Genomic DNA, 17,553 nt, shown 5'->3' with positions numbered 1-17,553 from the left:
GAAAAAAAGTGTTACGTGAATCCATTTTATTTGTCATGTTCCTTTTTAAAATAATTGATTAACTTATTTTTATGTATATTTGATTTCAATTTAATATTGTTCTTTTTTTTTTCTCCAAAAATAAAAAATAAAATAAAATAAAATAAGTAATGGAAAAACCTTGTTGTCCTCCCCACGAAATCATCAAATAGAAAGAAGAAGAAAAATCAACCTTTTTTTTTTGGCCTTTGCGGTTATCTAAAGCCATCATCAGTCATCAACAGGTTATTTGAAGTGAAATCGATCTTCTATATTTCTAGGGTTTGATAACTTTTTTTTTTCAATTTCGGTATAAATGAAGCCGATACGGTTACCGGAACCTCCAGCAAGTCCACGAGGAATGGGCGGTGTGCCGGATATATTTGAAGGTGTAGTTCATGGTGCGATTAGGCGAGCTGTTGTCATCGGTAATGGTTTTCCTGCTTCGGAGAATCAAAGTATTGGTTTGATTCAAGCTCTCGGCCTCTCCGATAAGCACACTCTATATGTGAGCTCTTTTTTTCCCCAGTATTTGTATTAGAAAATTATTAGCTGCTCCTCTCTGAGTTTAGGAAGAAAATTATTAGAAATCATGTTCAGTAATCTAATTACGGTTTAATTAGTATTGAAATTAGTTGGCAAAAAGTACTCATGGTTATTCTAGATGTTGAATCAATATGTTTACAAAGAGGACAGATAAAATTTCAGGAAACTCAAACTTAATAGGATGATGTTTGTCATATAGATATTGATCTGCGTAGTGTATCTGAGTGATTTCCTGTCTTACATGAACCTAGTGAAATTGAATTAGGAGAATAAGATTTGGAGTTGCTGGAGTATTGTGGTGTATGCGTGCTGATTTCTGGAAATTGATTTAAATATGTCTGTATTGTGCCGCTAGGTGTTGAAAATGATAGTGGAACCAAAACTTATGAAAATTTTGGGTAGTGCCAAATGTATAGACTTAGGAGTCTTAAGAAATATTTTTGGTAGCTTATGGTTGCAAAGAGTATATTTTGCAAGGGATCTTTATGAATTTATAGGGTAATAAAGTCAAACATGACAAGATAGTGGGCATGAAATTGAAATATCGTGTCTTAAGACTTTGGGGTAGTGGGATTGTACTGACAGTGGTTAATAGATTCTTAAATGGTAAAGGGTTGAAAACTGTTTACTGCTTATCCAATAGATTTTGATTGCACAACATTGGGTCTTAGGGTCTTATTACCTTTTGCTTTCTTGCTTCAAATCGAGCAAACAAAACTTGGATGATAGACCTCTTCACTTTTTAACTCCATTTTTCCCTAACCCTGATTTATGTCTTGGTTCCCTGTCTATTTTGTTGATCCTCTCACAATGTATTGAAGCTCGTACACTTGTTCAAAAATTTGCGTGAGTAGAGTGAATGAAACAATTGAAGGTTCTACTAATCTGGTTGATATTAGAAATTTCTTGTCTTCCTTGATTTGAACGATGTTGTTTTAAATTATTAAGTGATACAGAGAGGTAAGTAGGGGCTGATAACTCGAAAGTCCTGTATTTATTTTGGGAAAAAGTAATTGTTGATAAATCTTGTTTTTTTTTTTAAATCGCTATTGATGCTTTCTATACATGCAGCGGGTTACTAGACCAAGAGGAGGAGTTAATGAGTGGCTACACTGGCTTCCTGTATCATTACACAAAAAGTTGTATTACATCATAAGCCAGATATGTGGGATTCTATTCAGAAGAAGGGCTAGACAACTAGGAACTTTGCCTATGGAAAATGGTGGCAATGTAGGCTTGTCATCTATTTTGGAAGCTGACGTGAAGAGTATAGTTAGAATGGCTCGCGAGACATTTGAGAAGTAAGTTTCCACCCAGTTCCCGTTTTCATCTTCATTTATGTGATTCGTTTGGTTGCTGTTGCATTTTATGATATTTGTTTAATCATGGTAGTAATTGTTGAAGTATGTGGTCATTTCATCTGTAAACTTAAGTTGTTAGAGAATGCACACTTTTCTTACTTAATTATGTCTTCGACACTCTCCCTTATGTGTGCTTAGATTTTTTCATGGACCGAACGCGTGAAAATTCTTTTTGATAATGAGTGGCTGAGAGACTTAAACTTATAACCTTTGTCTGCTTTGATACTATGCGAAAATATAAAATCTTGTCATAGACTTAATTAAACAAGGTATAAGGGGTGCTTGTTCTAATGGAGTCTTCGATTATGTTTAATAGGGTAGGTAATTGTTAATCACTATGCTGATAAGGTAAATAAACATTTTTTAATTAAATATGAAATATTTTAACATATCTTATATAATATTAGATATGATTTTTCTTGTTCAAGTACAATGAATCTAGACATGGATGAATTTAGACCCATATCCACTTGACATTCTAACATACTCCCTGAATTTCAAAGTGGACCAACCTACTTCAGAGTGCTTAATTCACCAAAAATATAAAGTTGACGTTCACGGGAATAGTGCAGACTGCAGATCACCACAAAGAAAAGTGGTGTCGGAATTCTTTTCATCAAGAAGTTGTTGGTAACTCTATTTTCAACCACCAAGAAGAGATAGTGTTGTAGATCCCATAAATATTATCATTTTTACGTGATTAGCATAACAACAAGAAATTTAGGGTTTAAGGAGTAACGGGTGTGTTGTGCAAACCAGATCTTGAAAAGGCATACGATCATGTGAATTGGAAATCCCAACATTCCATTATGCTTCAAATGGAATTTTGGGGGAAGTGGAGAAGATGGATCTATTTTTGTATTTCTTCAGTGAGATTTTCTGTGTTGGTTAATGGTAACCAGTGCAGTTTTTTTGGATTTTCGAGGGGTTTGAGACAAGGGGATCCTTTATCTTCGTTGTTGTTTATTCTAGTCGTGGAAGCTTTGAGCAGGATGATGGATAAAGTTGTCTTTGGTGTGTGTGTGTNGGGGGGGGGGGGGGGGGGGGGGGGGGGGGGGAGGTTATTGTTGATAAATATGGGATTACGGAAGGGGGTTGGAAAAGTAGAGATATAGAGCCTTTTGGTCTCAAGTTCGAAACCCCTTGCCAGCGAAAGCAAGGGGTTTGCCTTCTAGGTTGAGCTCGTCGCACCAGACTTGCCTAGTGCGGGTTACCTCTCCTATGTGGTTTGCGAGCTATTGCATAGGAGCGGGGGTTTTACCCTGTGCGCATCCAAACGGTAGCGGCTGCGGGTTTCCCTTGTCATAAAAAAAAAAAAGAGCCTTTTGGTTATGGGGTGTGGTTGAATGTCTTGAAGGGATGGAATTAATTCATGGAGAATATCTCATTCAAGTTGGTAGTGGGGAGGAGAGTATACTTTTGGGGACATAACTGGTATGAGAATGTATTGTTGAAAGATGAATTCCAGAATTTGTACATAATATCTTGCCAAAGAGACCTGAGAAATCAACAAACTAGGTGGACACAAGGTGGAAAGACCTTTTGGTACTTGAGATTTAGAAGGGGTTTCCAAGATTGGGAAGTGAGTGAGTTTCAAAGATTGATAGACTTACTTCATAGGTAAATTAGTCTGGTGGATAATCTCGATGTTTTGGTGGTGGGGCTTGGGAAACAATGGACTGTTTGGGTGAAGTCTTTTTATGAAAAACTTTTGGTTAGGGAGAAGATTGATTTCCCATGTAATGCAATATGGTCTCCAAGTGTGCCAAGGAAGATGTGCTTTTTCTCTTGGCCAACCTCTAGAGGGCTGATTTTGACAGGAAAAAATCTTGGAAAATGGAGGTTGTCTGCGTCAGTTGGTGTTACAAGTGCAAGGAGGCAGGCTAGGACATGGACAATCTTCTTTTACATTACAGGATTATCATGAGACTATGGCTAAGATGTGAGTAGCATGCACTGAAGATAAAATGAGATTATATCATTTGAAATTGTTTGGTCATGTCCTGCATCGACGTCTACATCGACTTTCAGATGCACCGATCAATAGGTGTGGAACTATGGTGAGGAAAGGTTTAAAAATGATACGAGGTAGACCTAAAATTACATAGAAGGAAATTACCTTTGTAGACCTACAATTTCTTGAAATCAATTCAGCTTAGCTAAATATAGGGCACAATAGAAGAAAAAGATTCAAATAGGAATCTAGCATATCTGAAATAGCCACATGATTATCTCTATATTCAGATTTACACCAAAAACTAAAGAGAAGAACACAGACCATCTCAATTTTCTGTATTGAGCTGCTCCTATCTTAATACACCTTTCTCATAAATGACCTTCAATTTTGTAATGGTAGAACTAATCTTTGTTCTCTTGATAAAAAACTCAACGAAGTAATGGTGAGCTAATGATTGTTCATTCTCAGGGATGGTCCATTGCTGGTGATTGCATCTGGAAGAGATACGATCTCAATTACTAGCTCCATTAAAAGATTGGCATCTGATAATGTTTTTGTTGTCCAGGTATGAAATCTGATTTTTCTGTGGGGAACATGCTTTTTTCTGCAGATTGTTATAGTTGAAAGTCCATTTAACCACTTCCTCTCTTCTTTTTAATCTTTTCACCTCTTCCTGTTTATTTATTTTATAAAACGACTTTCCTGCATCAGTGGTGAAATAACTGGATAGTTTTTAGTCGTTGTGGAGATTAAAAAGTAGAGAGAAACTGGTGAAATGGACTTTCAACTGCAATAATCCCAAATCTCTGTTATAGAGGTGACAAACATTTGTAGGAAGAAGCTATCTGTTGTAACAAACTAATAGCCTCGAGGATAGGAACCCCTTGGATCCACAGGGGCTGAGGAAATATTAGTATTCTTCAAAGTGGGTTGGTTAAATCATGCGTACAGAAAGGCGAAAGCTTCCTAATTACAAGCCTAACTATGAATAACTTAAATTTTCATCAAATTGGTTCTAAATTATCTTGAAGATCTGCAGTATAACTCTGAATGCTTAAAAGACAAGGTTCCAAGAAGCATGTTTCATAACACAATTGAAACCAATTATCTATATCTTTTGTAATTGCCAATTTATTTCTTCACGTGGTAGATTTTAATGTCTTCTGACATCCTTTTTTTCTTTCTAATACAAAAGAAGTTGTGCATTGTGACCCTTCTTCTCTATGGTTGTTTAACTCTCGCTGTTGGACGGCTTTGTTTATCTATGAACTTTCATCTACCCTTTGGGTGCGCACAGGGTAAAATCCCCGCTCCTATGCAATAGCTCGCAAACCACATAGGAGAGGTAACCCGCACTAGGCAATCCTGGGCGACGAGCTCGACAACAATTTCCATTTCTCTAGATATACTTGTATGTCTGGTTATCAAAAAAACTTATATAAGAAAGATGCGATTTACTCTTGCAGTTCATTTTATTTGATAAGTTAGTTTAGTCTTGTAATTTTTTACTGGTTGCCTGTTAGAGACTAAATTCTTGAGAAGCCAAAGGCATATTGAATTTTTTTGTATAGCTTCCTTTTTTCTTGTTCAGACAGATACTTGAGGATGTTTGCCTGCTTGAAAAGCTGTCTTTCCCACTTCAAGCTATCTGTATATGGATGCACAAGTCTACATGTCAATGAACAATGTATCTGTTTTCTTTTGGCCCACTCTGTCAATCAGCTGTTATCATGAATTAGTACAATAGATGTTCTCCTGATAAAGATTACTGCTAGTTGATATGAGCTACAGTGGAACCAAAATGGTGAAGAAGAAATTAGGCTGCAAGTCCAGTGAATTCCTTGTAGTGAATGTGCAAACCTGTTGTGTTTCTAAAAGCAACAAGGTCTATGAGGCTTGAAGCAAAAAGCAAGAAGTGAAGCACAGAAGTCAATAACATTAAAAAAAATCAAATATATATGAATTTAGTACTTTAATGATCAATTACAACTATGCACCTAAGGGTATAACCTAGTGGTTGATGAAGTGGGTTGAGAATTTTGAGAACTCAAGTTCAAATTCGTCCGGAGTCAAAAAGACTAGGTGATTTCTTCGATCTGTCCAAACCTTTGACAGAGTTACCGGATACTTGTGCTAGTGAGGGGTAGCAGGTACCTTTTGAAATTAGTTGAGGTACGAGCAAACGGCCCGAACACCACGATATGAAAATGTTGATATTAATCCAACTCCTCAATTGAGATTCAAAGAATTGAATGCTTCTTGTTGGATCACTTTGTGCATCACTAGTTGAATTACACACTTCTATGAAACGCATGACTTCACCCATGAAGCGTTAATCCCCTGCTTCGCATGGTGATGGCTTTCAGTAACACACATAAGTCACATTATTTGGCAACTGTTACTGTTCCTTGTTTTCTGAGTGCTATGTAATGCTTTCTGTATTTATTTGTCATGTCCTCTTTACTTCTGTACCTTTCTTTTCATACTGCTTTGATATGCGTTACTTGAGCAAAGGATCTTTCGGAAACACCCTCTCTACCTCCACGAGGTAGGGATAAGGTCAGGGTACATTCTACCTTTCCCAGACTCCACATATGGAATTACACTGGGTATGATGTTGTTATTGTTGTACACAAGTTGCTCTGACTAGAGACTTCCTAAACTTTTGTGATCAAATTTTTTTCTCGAACGGCTGGATGACTCATGAAGGATTTTCGGGACTGTTAAATGTAGCTGCTGATTTTCCTGTTTAGTTCAGCAAAGAAAGCTGTTATTACATATTTGGATTGTATGCCGTGTATTTTTTATTGTTTTTTGTAAATTCTTGAATATTTTTGGGTCTGGAGAAGAAAATCTCATTGATTTGTCTCTACTGTTTTTTAACTTCAGATTCAGCACCCAAGGTCCCGTTTGGACAGGTTCGACTTGGTAATCACCCCCAAGCATGACTATTACTCTTTAACTCCTCAAGGAAAGGAACAAGTTCCTCGTTTTCTGCACAAGTGGATAACACCCCATGAACCACCTGATAAACATGTTGTAGGTATCCTCAACATTTATATTTAGTTTCAGCATGTAATATGTAATATATTTATGTGTTGAGAGCTTTTGTACCTAAATTGCTGAGCTATGACTTTTGTCTTCTGGAAAGGTACTTACGGTAGGAGCTCTACATCAAGTTGATTTTGCTGCGCTTAGAGCTGCAGCCGCCACCTGGCATGAAGAGTTTGCACCTTTGCCGAAGCCCTTATTGGTGGTCAACATTGGAGGCCCTACAAGTACGATATTTCTTCAATCCAAATGACAATATCCTTTGATTGCAAAATCGAACTTCATAACTTCATTTTGTTAAAGAAATGAAAGTATGAAAAGACGAGGCTAAAATAACATGAGATATGAATTGGAATAAGCTTTGTATGAAAAGACGAGGCTGAAATAACATGAGATATGAATTGGAATAAATTTCTTATTCCACGTCAAGCAGACCGGTCTGTTTGTGTAGATTTATTGCTTTTCAATTCTTGCTGCTGAATATTTTCTTGAGTGAACTGTGTGATCTTTATCCATGCCATATTGCTTGGTTCCAAATTTTTGTGTTTTTATGTTGTTGCTGCTCAACATCTTCTTGAGTGGACTGTACTTTATCTTCCTAACTGGGTTTCATATTGCTTGGTTCACAGTTTAAGGATATTGTAACCCAATTTATTCTGTTCCAATCAGTCATAAATGAGACTCATTTCTTTTCAACAGCTAGTATCTATATAGTTTAATCATCTTCGTTGCATGCTTTACGTGTTATTTTGGAGACTTCCAAAAAGGTAGTATATTTGAATCTTGCTTTTCTATCTTCAGTTATTAAGTGGTCTCAGAAAACTTAGACATGTATGGGAATTCATGAAATTTTATCAAGACTGTAGAGTATGACTATTTTGTTCTTTATCTATCCCTTCGCTGTAGCTTCTCCTTTGCCGCTAGGTTCATGTGTATACATCTTATATCGTTCCTGGATTATGATTAGGATACTGCAGATATGGGGCAGACCTTGTAAAGCAATTAACAGCCTCCCTTCACAATGTTCTTGGGAGCTGTGGGAGCGTAAGAATCTCATTCTCCAGAAGGACACCAGAAAAGGTATTTTTTACAGATTGTGTTTTAAATTATTACCAATTGGTGACATCTTTAATGTGTTTGACACTCTGCGCAATGTTCATTTCCTGTAGCATTCCAAAATCGTGGTCAAAGAGCTTGGTTTGGATCCAAAAGTACACATTTGGAATGGTGAAGGTGACTCAGACACTATAATCCGTATTGGTTTTTGTAGTTATAGTTTTATTTGGATGGTCATCTAATGGATATTTTTCTTAAATCTTCAGAGCCAAATCCACACATGGGGCATCTGGCTTGGGCTGATGTTTTTGTTATCACAGCAGATTCAGTTAGCATGTTGAGTGAGGCTTGCAGTACTGGGTATGTCTAACTATTAGCTCAGTGGTTGTTGATGATCTAGTATTTTTGAACACGTTTTTCCTTAAAATTTTATTGTGATTCATACCTTCCTTCCCAGGAAGCCTGTGTATGTAGTTGGAGCAGAACGCTGTACATGGAAGTTCACAGATTTCCACAAGACACTTAGAGAGAGAGGACTGACTAGGCCATTCACTGGACTTGAGGATGTAAGGATCCCTTCTCCTTTCTCCTTCTTTATGGATAAAATAGGGTAACTTGTAACTTGAAAAATACATTGGGCGCTTCTTTACAAACTAAACTGATGATTCTTGTTCAGAGTAGTTGATAATTGTGATGACACTCTGCCTTGAGAAAAAGGAAAATTGTTCTTCAATACAAGTATGCCTAGACAATGCTAGGTGCTTGTGCGTCCAAACTTGTCTTTCTTGTCACTATGAGCGTTTGGGCTTGATGGGATAGTGGTTAATTTAGAGCATGGTTGGCGTGTTTATTTTAGTGTGTTTACGTGGTATTGTTTTCATGAGTTAAAAATAGTGAGGAGTCACCTAAGAAGTGTGTTTCTAGAATGAGCTTTACAGGAAGACATCTGGATTGCTCATGCTGAAAATGTTCTGAGAGTTACTTAGATGATTTGCTTGTGGAAGCAGCATACATGATTTATGGGCAATTACTTAGATTTACATTTTGTGCTACAACCCTATCTGATAGAAAAGAATCCTAAAGCTTGAAACCAATCTTACCTGGGATCGCAAATCCCAAGTTTGTCAGCGGATCCAGCTGTAATAGTGCCTATAATTGATTTCTTCTATGCAATACTAGTCGATATGACTCCTTGATAAGTGCTGCATGGATGATCAAATTACGTCGATACGTCCATATATTATGAGTAGTGTTAAAGACACGTCTACACCTCTATTTTTCCTTGGGAAATCTTTAGAATTTCATTGCTTAGCTTTCAATCTGCCTCGTGAGAAATTGGAAAAAATGGTTCATTTCCCCATAAAGAAGTACATTTGCTTGTGTGAATATGTCTAAGATGCTTTATTACTTTCCCCATAAAGAAGGAATTTTTGAGGTAGCCTTGATTATGGAGTTGAGAGGAAGTTCTCACATCTGGAAGACTACTTGACAACAACAATAACTACGCCTCACTCCCAAATCCCATTTCAAGTTGGAGTCGGCTATTTGAATTTGCACGTCTTCATTTAAGCACTTGGAAATTCCTTTTCTGTTCTGTTAATACGCAAAACATATTTCCTAACATTTTCTTAAATCTCCCCTTTGAAAATGCAGATGTCGGAAAGCTGGAGTTACCCTCCTCTTAATGATACCGCAGTAGCAGCTAGCCGTGTGAATGAAGCTCTTGCTGAGAGAGGATGGAAGATTAAAGCATAGAAAATCCTTTTTGGTCTAATATTGTTGTTGTTACAAATTTTACTTCTCTTTTTCATTTATGATGTGTTCAGAGTTCTGAGTCCATGTATTATGATTGATTTAATTTTACAGGAGGAAAAAAAAGAAGAAATAATTGTCCAGATAAAATCAGAGTTGAACAATGAGGCTCCTATTCTTTTTACCCATTGAGGGTTTTTGCCACTTATATTGACAAAAATATATGTCAATCTTCATATGTAAAGTAGAAGCATTTGGTTGCTCAACCAAAGATAAAAAAAAATTAACAAGTTTAAATCTAATTATGCTTTGTTGGAATTTTCTTTAGACATTATATGTGTGTACCTATTGTTTGGTGCGAGATGTTCTTTTTTTTTTTTTGTTATTTATTTAGGATGGAAAAATGTTTGAATCTTCCCCTATTGTTTGCATTTTGGCTTAATAGGATCGTCCAGTTCCTACGTAACTTATTACTCACATGCTATTAGAGCATGGGTAAGGCTAAGTGGAGCGAAATTTATTTTTTCTCATACCTAGTTTGTGATTAAGTGACTCGGCTAACAAGGAATATTTGTCTTTCGGCTAAACAAGATGGGTTGAAGTCAAATTTTATTAAATGTTTTTAAGAATTTCTACTAAGCTACGACTTTGTTTAGTCTTCTTCTAACCTTCGGCCCATGTTTTGAAGCTAGCAAAAAAATTGGGCCTTTGGAATCTCTCTTGAATAATGATCGATCAGTTAGTCTTGAATAACGATTGATCGGTTGGTCCTTTTCTTCCGTTGAGATTGCTGTATCTTGCTTTTCACTTTAAAAAATTTGTTGGAACGACTATAGTTTCATTATTAGATCTTTATACTAGTTTACTAGGTAAACGTTTCTATCTAACTCGCCCCTCCCATTTCATCCTTAATCAAATGATTAGATTGAAGATATAAAACTTATAATGCATGCATGTCAAAAATTATTTCTTATTATATACATGTGGGGAAAAAAAAATCAACTTTTAAGAACTTTACAAGAAGTATTATTATTACTATGTTGGTTCAATTCTTCTCGCTAATTTATATTTTTAAAAAGATATTGGATATATTTTATTTATTTATTTTAAATATATTTTAAAGAGTAAAAAACTCAGCCTCCCATTATTTCCACTTACCTCATCTGTCTCTCTCTCTAGAAAACCCAGCTTTCTCTCTCTATACGTACACGTATATATATCTATCTATCTGCATACGTATGTACTTTCTTTAACTAGAAGTTTATTTGTACCCATTTGCTCGGAATTTTCATGTAATAAACCCTAGCTAGCTTCTACTAGCAGGTTCTGGTTGCTGGTGATTTTAAAATCAAGTAAGTTGTATCCAACTTGGTCAACTATATCGTTCTGAATTTTTTTGTTTTTTTTGGTATGTTGAGATGTGTTTTTTTATCAATATTTTGTTGATTCTGTTTGTGGGGTTTGGTAATTAGCTTGAAAGATTGATTCTTGGTATCCGACTTTGATAACTTTGTGGTAAAGTTTCTATTTTTTCAAGAATTGGGGTTTGTCTTTATTGATTTCTTTGTAAATTTTTGATGATCTCATGTTGTATGGCTGTGGACATTTTGGGGTGTTCTCCTTCTTAATTTCTTGATTTTTTGAAGCTAGCATGGTTTAATGGAGTAGTTATATGATGAAACCTTAGATTCTCTTGTTGAACTTGAATTTTGGTATTGTAAAGTGAAGTGAAGTGGTTTTTTTTTGGGTATAACTGTTTTTTTTCTTAGTTTTTTGTGGTGATTTGATGGTCTTTATTGCAGTTTTGACTAGTGGAGGTGAACTTTGTATTTGGGGCTTTACTTTTGGGTAATTTCAAGTGGCATTAGGAAAAAAGGGGGTTTTCTTGTTTCAAAATAAGATTATTGGAGGTCAAGGTCTCATGAGAATTTTTAGGGGAATGCAGAAATTAGTTCGTGAGTATAAGACCAAAGTTAGCTGCTGGGACAAATCGTTCAGTCAAGGTATTGGTGTGACTGCCCCAAAGGCCAGGAAGCGTGACAAATTCAAAGCAAGGGCTTTATTTCTCTAATTTCGGTTAAAGAAGACTACACAAAATGACTCGGATACTGGTTCAGCGCGGTTCTGCTGGAGCTTCATCGTCTTCATCCTCAAATCAGAACAGGTCATCAACTTCGCTCCCTGGTTCGTCCTCTTCTTCAGCTCCAACCCAGCCACTGGCGTCTAGTAGTAGTCAGGTATTATCAGCTTTGAAAGATGATGATTTCGTAGAAGAAATACAAGAACAGGTTGCTTTAGAAGAGTCCTCCGTTGCTTCTTCAAACTATAAGGGTGATGGTGAATTAGTGGAAAGTTTGGGCAGCGAACAAAGCAACAATGAGGAAAAGATTGTTGACAACGAGAAGAGAAATGGTGGTTTTGACAGTGAGGATTTGACAAGGGAATTCGATGGTTTAGGAGTTGTGGAAGAGGAAAATGAGGAAAGTTCAGTTCAGAGGGTTGCACGTAGTTCATGTCCACCTCCACCTCCTGTCCCACCCCCGAAACCTGCTTCATTAAACTCAAGTCCTAGAAGATTTCTGATGGGCAGTTCACATGCTATCCGGATAGGATCATCTAGGGGAACTGCTGGGCGATCTACTGTCTCAACTAGGACTTCACCTGCTGGATCCAGGCCATCCTCTCCACGGTCACATTGTGAAAGTGAAGGTTATAATAGTGCTGATGAGCAGAACCCTAACTTTGGATCCTCATATGATGATGTGGTATGTCCCATCACTGTATCCATTAAAGTAGATTATGGATAATTTATGCCCCTCTCATTGGTCATTGGGAATAAGAATCAACTTTGTCTCTTTACTTATGCATTCTATCGGTTGGTGAACATTTTTTCCGAATCAACAAGTTTGAGTAAGCTGGCTAGAAAGTGGAAATTCTGCTCTCACTATGTAGCCTTAAGTGAAGAAGTCACTGTATCTTGTGATTTTAAAGTTAAAGCCATTTGAGGATGAGTAAGGGTTTCAACATATCCAAATTTGCAAGCTAACATGTTTCCTTTCTTTTAGGAGAGAGAGCGGCAGTTTGAAATGGACTTAAGACGAGCCAAAGGCCTAGAAGTTAAGAAAATGTTGGAAGACGGGAATTGCCTTTTCCGTGCTGTTGCTGACCAAGTATATGGTGATTCTGAAGCTTATGATTTGGTCAGGCAGATGTGCATTGACTACATGGTAATCTTTCTAACGAGGGTTCACTCATGAAGTCGCGTAACAACATTCTATTCTACTACTATCCTTCTTTCCTTGCTAGGTTGAAAATATCTACTCGCTTGATTCTAGTTTCTTTCAGCAGTACTAAGAGGAAAGCTGACATGTGTGTAGGAATTTTGCTTTTACCATTAGGATAACCTCAGTCCTGTTAGTTCTCCTATTGCTGATTTTTGTGTTTAACAAAATGAGGGACTACAGGATTACAGGCTAGGATAAAAAAAAATGAGGGACAGAATAAAAGAAGTAAATATCTTTTGAAACCTACGACAACAACTAGGCCTCAGTCTTAAATAAGTTGGGGTTGGATATAATGATTCCTTGCTAATCATGTTTCCTCATCTAAGCTCAACTCATATCATCATCATACCAAAGAAATAGTAGGTGTGAAAAACAAGTATAATATATATAAGTACTAGTAATAACAATGATGCCACTTCATTAAAAAAAATAACAATGGTAATATTAAAAGTTCTCTATTTTACTGGCATATGTGTCTACTGTATCCTATTATAAAAAGAAGAAGTAGTAGTAGATGTGTGCTGTATAAAGAGAACACAGGAATGTGTTGAGCGTAATGCCTCACCATCCCACACTGGCATAAGTGCAATCCGTCAATTGAGAGATGAATATGACTTCCCTATTATCATTTCTATGGTTCACGCAGATTATTTTTCTTTTTGAAAAGGTAAGTAGTATTATAAATGAACAAAAACAACACAAAGACCATGGTGGGTTGCATCCCAGCAAAAAAGATAACAAAGCAAGTAAACCTGTTCTACCTATGCACTGAATCTAAAACGTCTAACAGGGTTTGTGCAGATTGTTAGTTGAGGTACTTTTTGTACAATCCAATCTATTACTCTTCCCCCTCTAAAGGTCCAGCTAAACAATACTTCCCCAATCGTGCCTGGCATCAACCATTGAAGACTTTACCAATGCAGTACTTTCCACCCATTGATTGTGAGGTGTAGGTATTGATTGGGGCAGTGACAGGAAGTTAAGAGTTGAGATAGCTGTGAAGGAAAAAAAGCGTAGAGTCATTTTCTGGAAAATATTTTCCCTCTCATACAAAAAATACACCTATGTCTCCCATAAGAATATAATGTGTGTAATTCAATGGAGAGAATAATTTCATCCCATAGAATACAAGAGTTGGTTAATGTGGACGATGCTTATTTTAGCTTACTACTGGGCATAGTTGACAATAAAGACATTAAAAACGAGTTTGTCTGATTTGTAATGTCAACGTTATCGAAAATATATTTAAGTTATTGGTGGTTTGTGTTTTTCAAATATCAAGTTAATTTGGAACACATCAAAATTCCTGGATGTCTATACAAATAAATTCTGTTATTTGGCGAAAGAGCTACTGTTTATCTTCAGGTAGCATGCTTCCATTTATTATTCATCTCTAGCATTCTCTGAAATCAATGATGATCAGCTCTCAGAAGATGTTATTCTTTGTAAGGTTTGCCGCAATTACCTTGCCCTTTTTAGAAGTAATAATTACCTGGTTGACTTGCCAATTTCTTGTTTTCTTGCAACAATTACCTTGCTACACATCCTTGGGTAAATTTACCTTCTGGCTTAGTGCACTCAAGTTTGTGTAATTTAACTAGAAAAATAACAGCTACTAATGTTTCATGGGTTAAGTAAGGTTCTGTATGTCTACACCTTTTTTTAATCTTTTGGGGGAGGGTGGGAATTGGGAGCAAGTTTATAGGTATGTCTGCATTAGTTCTTTCTTTGTTTTTTCAGTTCATCTTGTCTGCTTCTTGAGAATCTAAATCAGTATGGCAGTCCTTCCTAAAAAAAATAATCTAAGTAGACTTCCCTCTGATGCTTCATCAATTGATGTCCCGTGTTCCCTTGGCATCCAAGTCCTTAACATAGAGAATATAAGAACGCTACTATCTGTAAAGGCATCCATGTGTACGTTGTGGTTGGCGTCACTTACGTTATATCTACTAGGAGTATTTTCAATGTTTGGAAGGTTGATATAAAATCACATAATCATCACTATCTTTCTGCAAAACCTTTACCACTCCTCTCATTATTTATTTCTCAATGTGCTTCTTTGTAATAGGAGCGGGAAAGAGATCACTTCTCTCAGTTTATAACTGAAGGTTTCACTTCCTATTGCAAGAGAAAAAGGAGAGACAAAGTAAGTCACATTGCAGTTCACTAGTATTCCCCGTCTTATTTGTTGATTCTGTCAGACTAGTACAATTTTAAAGCATTTGCTATAACATTGAATAAGAATGTCTTCTGAAAATAAAAATGAATCAAGGATTGATCATTTGGTGAGCGAGAAGTAAATTGGTTGCTTCAATGTGAATTCACTTTTCTTAAGAAGTTTGTTGAATATTGTCAAACTGCTAAGTGTGCTGTTGTTAAATGAATGTTCTCATATCCATGTTTTACTGTTAACTATTTGCATATTTTATGTTTAATCTAAAATGGTAATATGGTATCTTGAATTCCCTTTTTTTGTATTTTGTGTTTATTTTTCTCTCTTTTTTTGCATGTGGGGGGCACATACAGTTGCCCCACAGTTGGTGTACATTTCTCCATCTGCAGGAGAAATTGTGGGAGGCAGGGGAAGTTAGTAATGCTGTACCTAGTTTTTCCTTTTTCTTTGACCATTATGCTCTTAAATATGAGTTTTTTGACTATCCTTTTAATCACTCCATTTGTTTTATTCTAAAGAGGTTCTGGTTGCTGTTCGAGTAGGGTGTGCAATAATTTACACACCTGTTATTTCTTTTGCTTAATAAACAGACCAAAAAAGTGAGATTCCAGCTGGATGTTAGAGTAGTTAAAGAGCTTAAATCAACTACAGATATCAATTTCTTTCAAGAGCTCATGTTGATAGTCTTTGTGGCTTTGTCATAAAATAAAAAAAAGTCTTTGTGGCTTTTGCTTGTCTTTTTGGAATATATGTTGTGGCATGTCTGTCTTTGTTCCTTTATCCTTTTTATGTGGCTATCAGACTAATGTTCTCTATTGGCTTGATAGGTTTATGGCAACAATGTGGAGATTCAAGCTTTATCTGAAATGTATAATCGCCCTATTCATATATATTCTTATAGCACAGGTAACCTTTCTTTTGTTTTTAGACACCAGTAATGATTTTATGGCAACTGGGCCAATCTCTGTTGATTCTATATTTGTGCTGCCTGAATTTAATTTCTGGAATTCACTAATGCAGAACCAATCAATACATTCCATGGAAGTTATAATACAGACAGCCCTCCTGTTCGACTCAGTTTTCATCATGGAAATCATTACAACTCCCTTGTTGATCCACGTCGACTAACTGTTGGTGCTGGCCTTGGGTTTAGCTCTCTACAAGGGGTAAAATTTCTAATCTACGAACAGACATGATGTTGACTTTCTATAGCTATCGTAACTGGATAAACTTCATTGGCTGTGTGCCTTACAGCTCTTGGGTGTTGAATTATGTGGGTGATGCTATTTTTTTTACCAAGTTTGTAGATTATCATCTATAGCATCTAGTAGCTCTGGTTCCATTTATTATCTCTTTTATCTTTTTTTCGTTATTGTATAGAGGAACGTTGATAAGGATCAGGTCAAAGCAGCAATAAAAGCTCAACAGGATCAGCAAATTGATAATGTAAGCACCTCAAAATTCATTTTGATCTTAATCACCTTGATAACAAACCAGACATTCATGTTGTTTTGACTTTATGCTAAACGGTTCAATTCAGGCACTTCTGGCTGAAGGACGCTTTTATTCAGATCTTGAGCTCACTGAAAAGGAGATTGAACGCATGGTAGTGGAAGCTTCTAGGGCTGAGTATGTTGCCAATGACAAGTTCAGACAGCAGCTTGGTTGTCGAGAAACTTCCACTTCTAGTGCTGAACCATCATCGTCTGGAGCTAGTAAGTTCGAGCTGGCTTTCAATGTGGATTTTGCCTTCACTAACAATACTAGACTTGTTTGTTTGTTTGTTCGTCTATTGTTATTGAGTCAACTATTTTTGTTGTTGCAAGACTTCAACTATCTTGATCCTGCTAACTTTTTTCTGTTGAATCACAGGGTCATCAGGAAGTGACACACATGAAGAAGGCAGTCGAGAGGTCCTTAGCGACTGCATCCAGATTATGCTGTCGATGGGATTTAGCTATGCACGAGTAATAGAGGCTTATAGCATATTCGGAGATGATGTGGATTCCATGGTATGTTATCTCATCGAAACCAGCAATAGCAGCAGACGTAAAGGAAAAGCAACTGAATGATGAAAACGAAGAAAGACTTGCAATGAGATAATAGCTTCTTGTTTCTGTCTAGTACTAGTATGACTGTATCTCGTCGCTGAAACCTTGAATGCGTTATTTTCAGCCTTAAAATCTACCACTGTTGTGTTTCGGGTTAGCGTTAGAACTTGACGTTCTTTCTTCTCTGCTTCTACTTCTGGTAGTAGGTACTGTTGAATGCTTGCATCTTCAAATAATTTCTGTTTCACAGTGTTCTACAGACAGGTTCTGAGCTACTCATATTTTCTCGATTAATAACCTTTTT

At 36.5% G+C, this 17,553-nt stretch overlaps 2 protein-coding genes across 5 annotated transcripts; both read left to right on the top strand.

The window, feature by feature from the left end:
• Positions 1 to 163: 163 nt before the first annotated feature.
• Positions 164 to 9,876, top strand: LOC125844108 (mitochondrial fission protein ELM1). Its single transcript, XM_049523358.1, has 10 exons — positions 164 to 526; positions 1,636 to 1,865; positions 4,351 to 4,447; positions 6,772 to 6,921; positions 7,034 to 7,160; positions 7,901 to 8,013; positions 8,103 to 8,166; positions 8,256 to 8,349; positions 8,447 to 8,555; positions 9,643 to 9,876. The coding sequence occupies exons 1-10, from the start codon at positions 335 to 337 to the stop codon at positions 9,742 to 9,744; spliced, it is 1,278 nt and encodes a 425-aa protein (XP_049379315.1). The 5' UTR covers positions 164 to 334; the 3' UTR covers positions 9,745 to 9,876.
• A 1,129-nt stretch (positions 9,877 to 11,005) lies between these two features.
• On the top strand, positions 11,006 to 17,495 carry LOC125844094 (OVARIAN TUMOR DOMAIN-containing deubiquitinating enzyme 6-like). Of its 4 annotated transcripts, none has more exons than XM_049523338.1 (9): positions 11,006 to 11,093; positions 11,677 to 12,506; positions 12,807 to 12,968; positions 15,094 to 15,171; positions 16,026 to 16,104; positions 16,219 to 16,364; positions 16,579 to 16,644; positions 16,739 to 16,913; positions 17,071 to 17,495. In XM_049523338.1, the coding sequence occupies exons 2-9, from the start codon at positions 11,838 to 11,840 to the stop codon at positions 17,268 to 17,270; spliced, it is 1,575 nt and encodes a 524-aa protein (XP_049379295.1). In that variant the 5' UTR covers positions 11,006 to 11,093; positions 11,677 to 11,837; the 3' UTR covers positions 17,271 to 17,495. The 4 variants fall into 4 exon arrangements, with proteins under 4 accessions (XP_049379295.1, XP_049379294.1, XP_049379296.1 ...); XM_049523337.1 differs by having other exon boundaries at positions 11,544 to 12,506; XM_049523339.1 differs by having other exon boundaries at positions 11,012 to 11,093; positions 11,687 to 12,506.
• Positions 17,496 to 17,553: the final 58 nt, after the last annotated feature.

Source organism: Solanum stenotomum, chromosome 11 (assembly GCF_019186545.1).
Source record: "Solanum stenotomum isolate F172 chromosome 11, ASM1918654v1, whole genome shotgun sequence".
NCBI lineage: Eukaryota > Viridiplantae > Streptophyta > Magnoliopsida > Solanales > Solanaceae > Solanum > Solanum stenotomum.
This window is presented reverse-complemented; position numbering and strand designations above follow the sequence as displayed.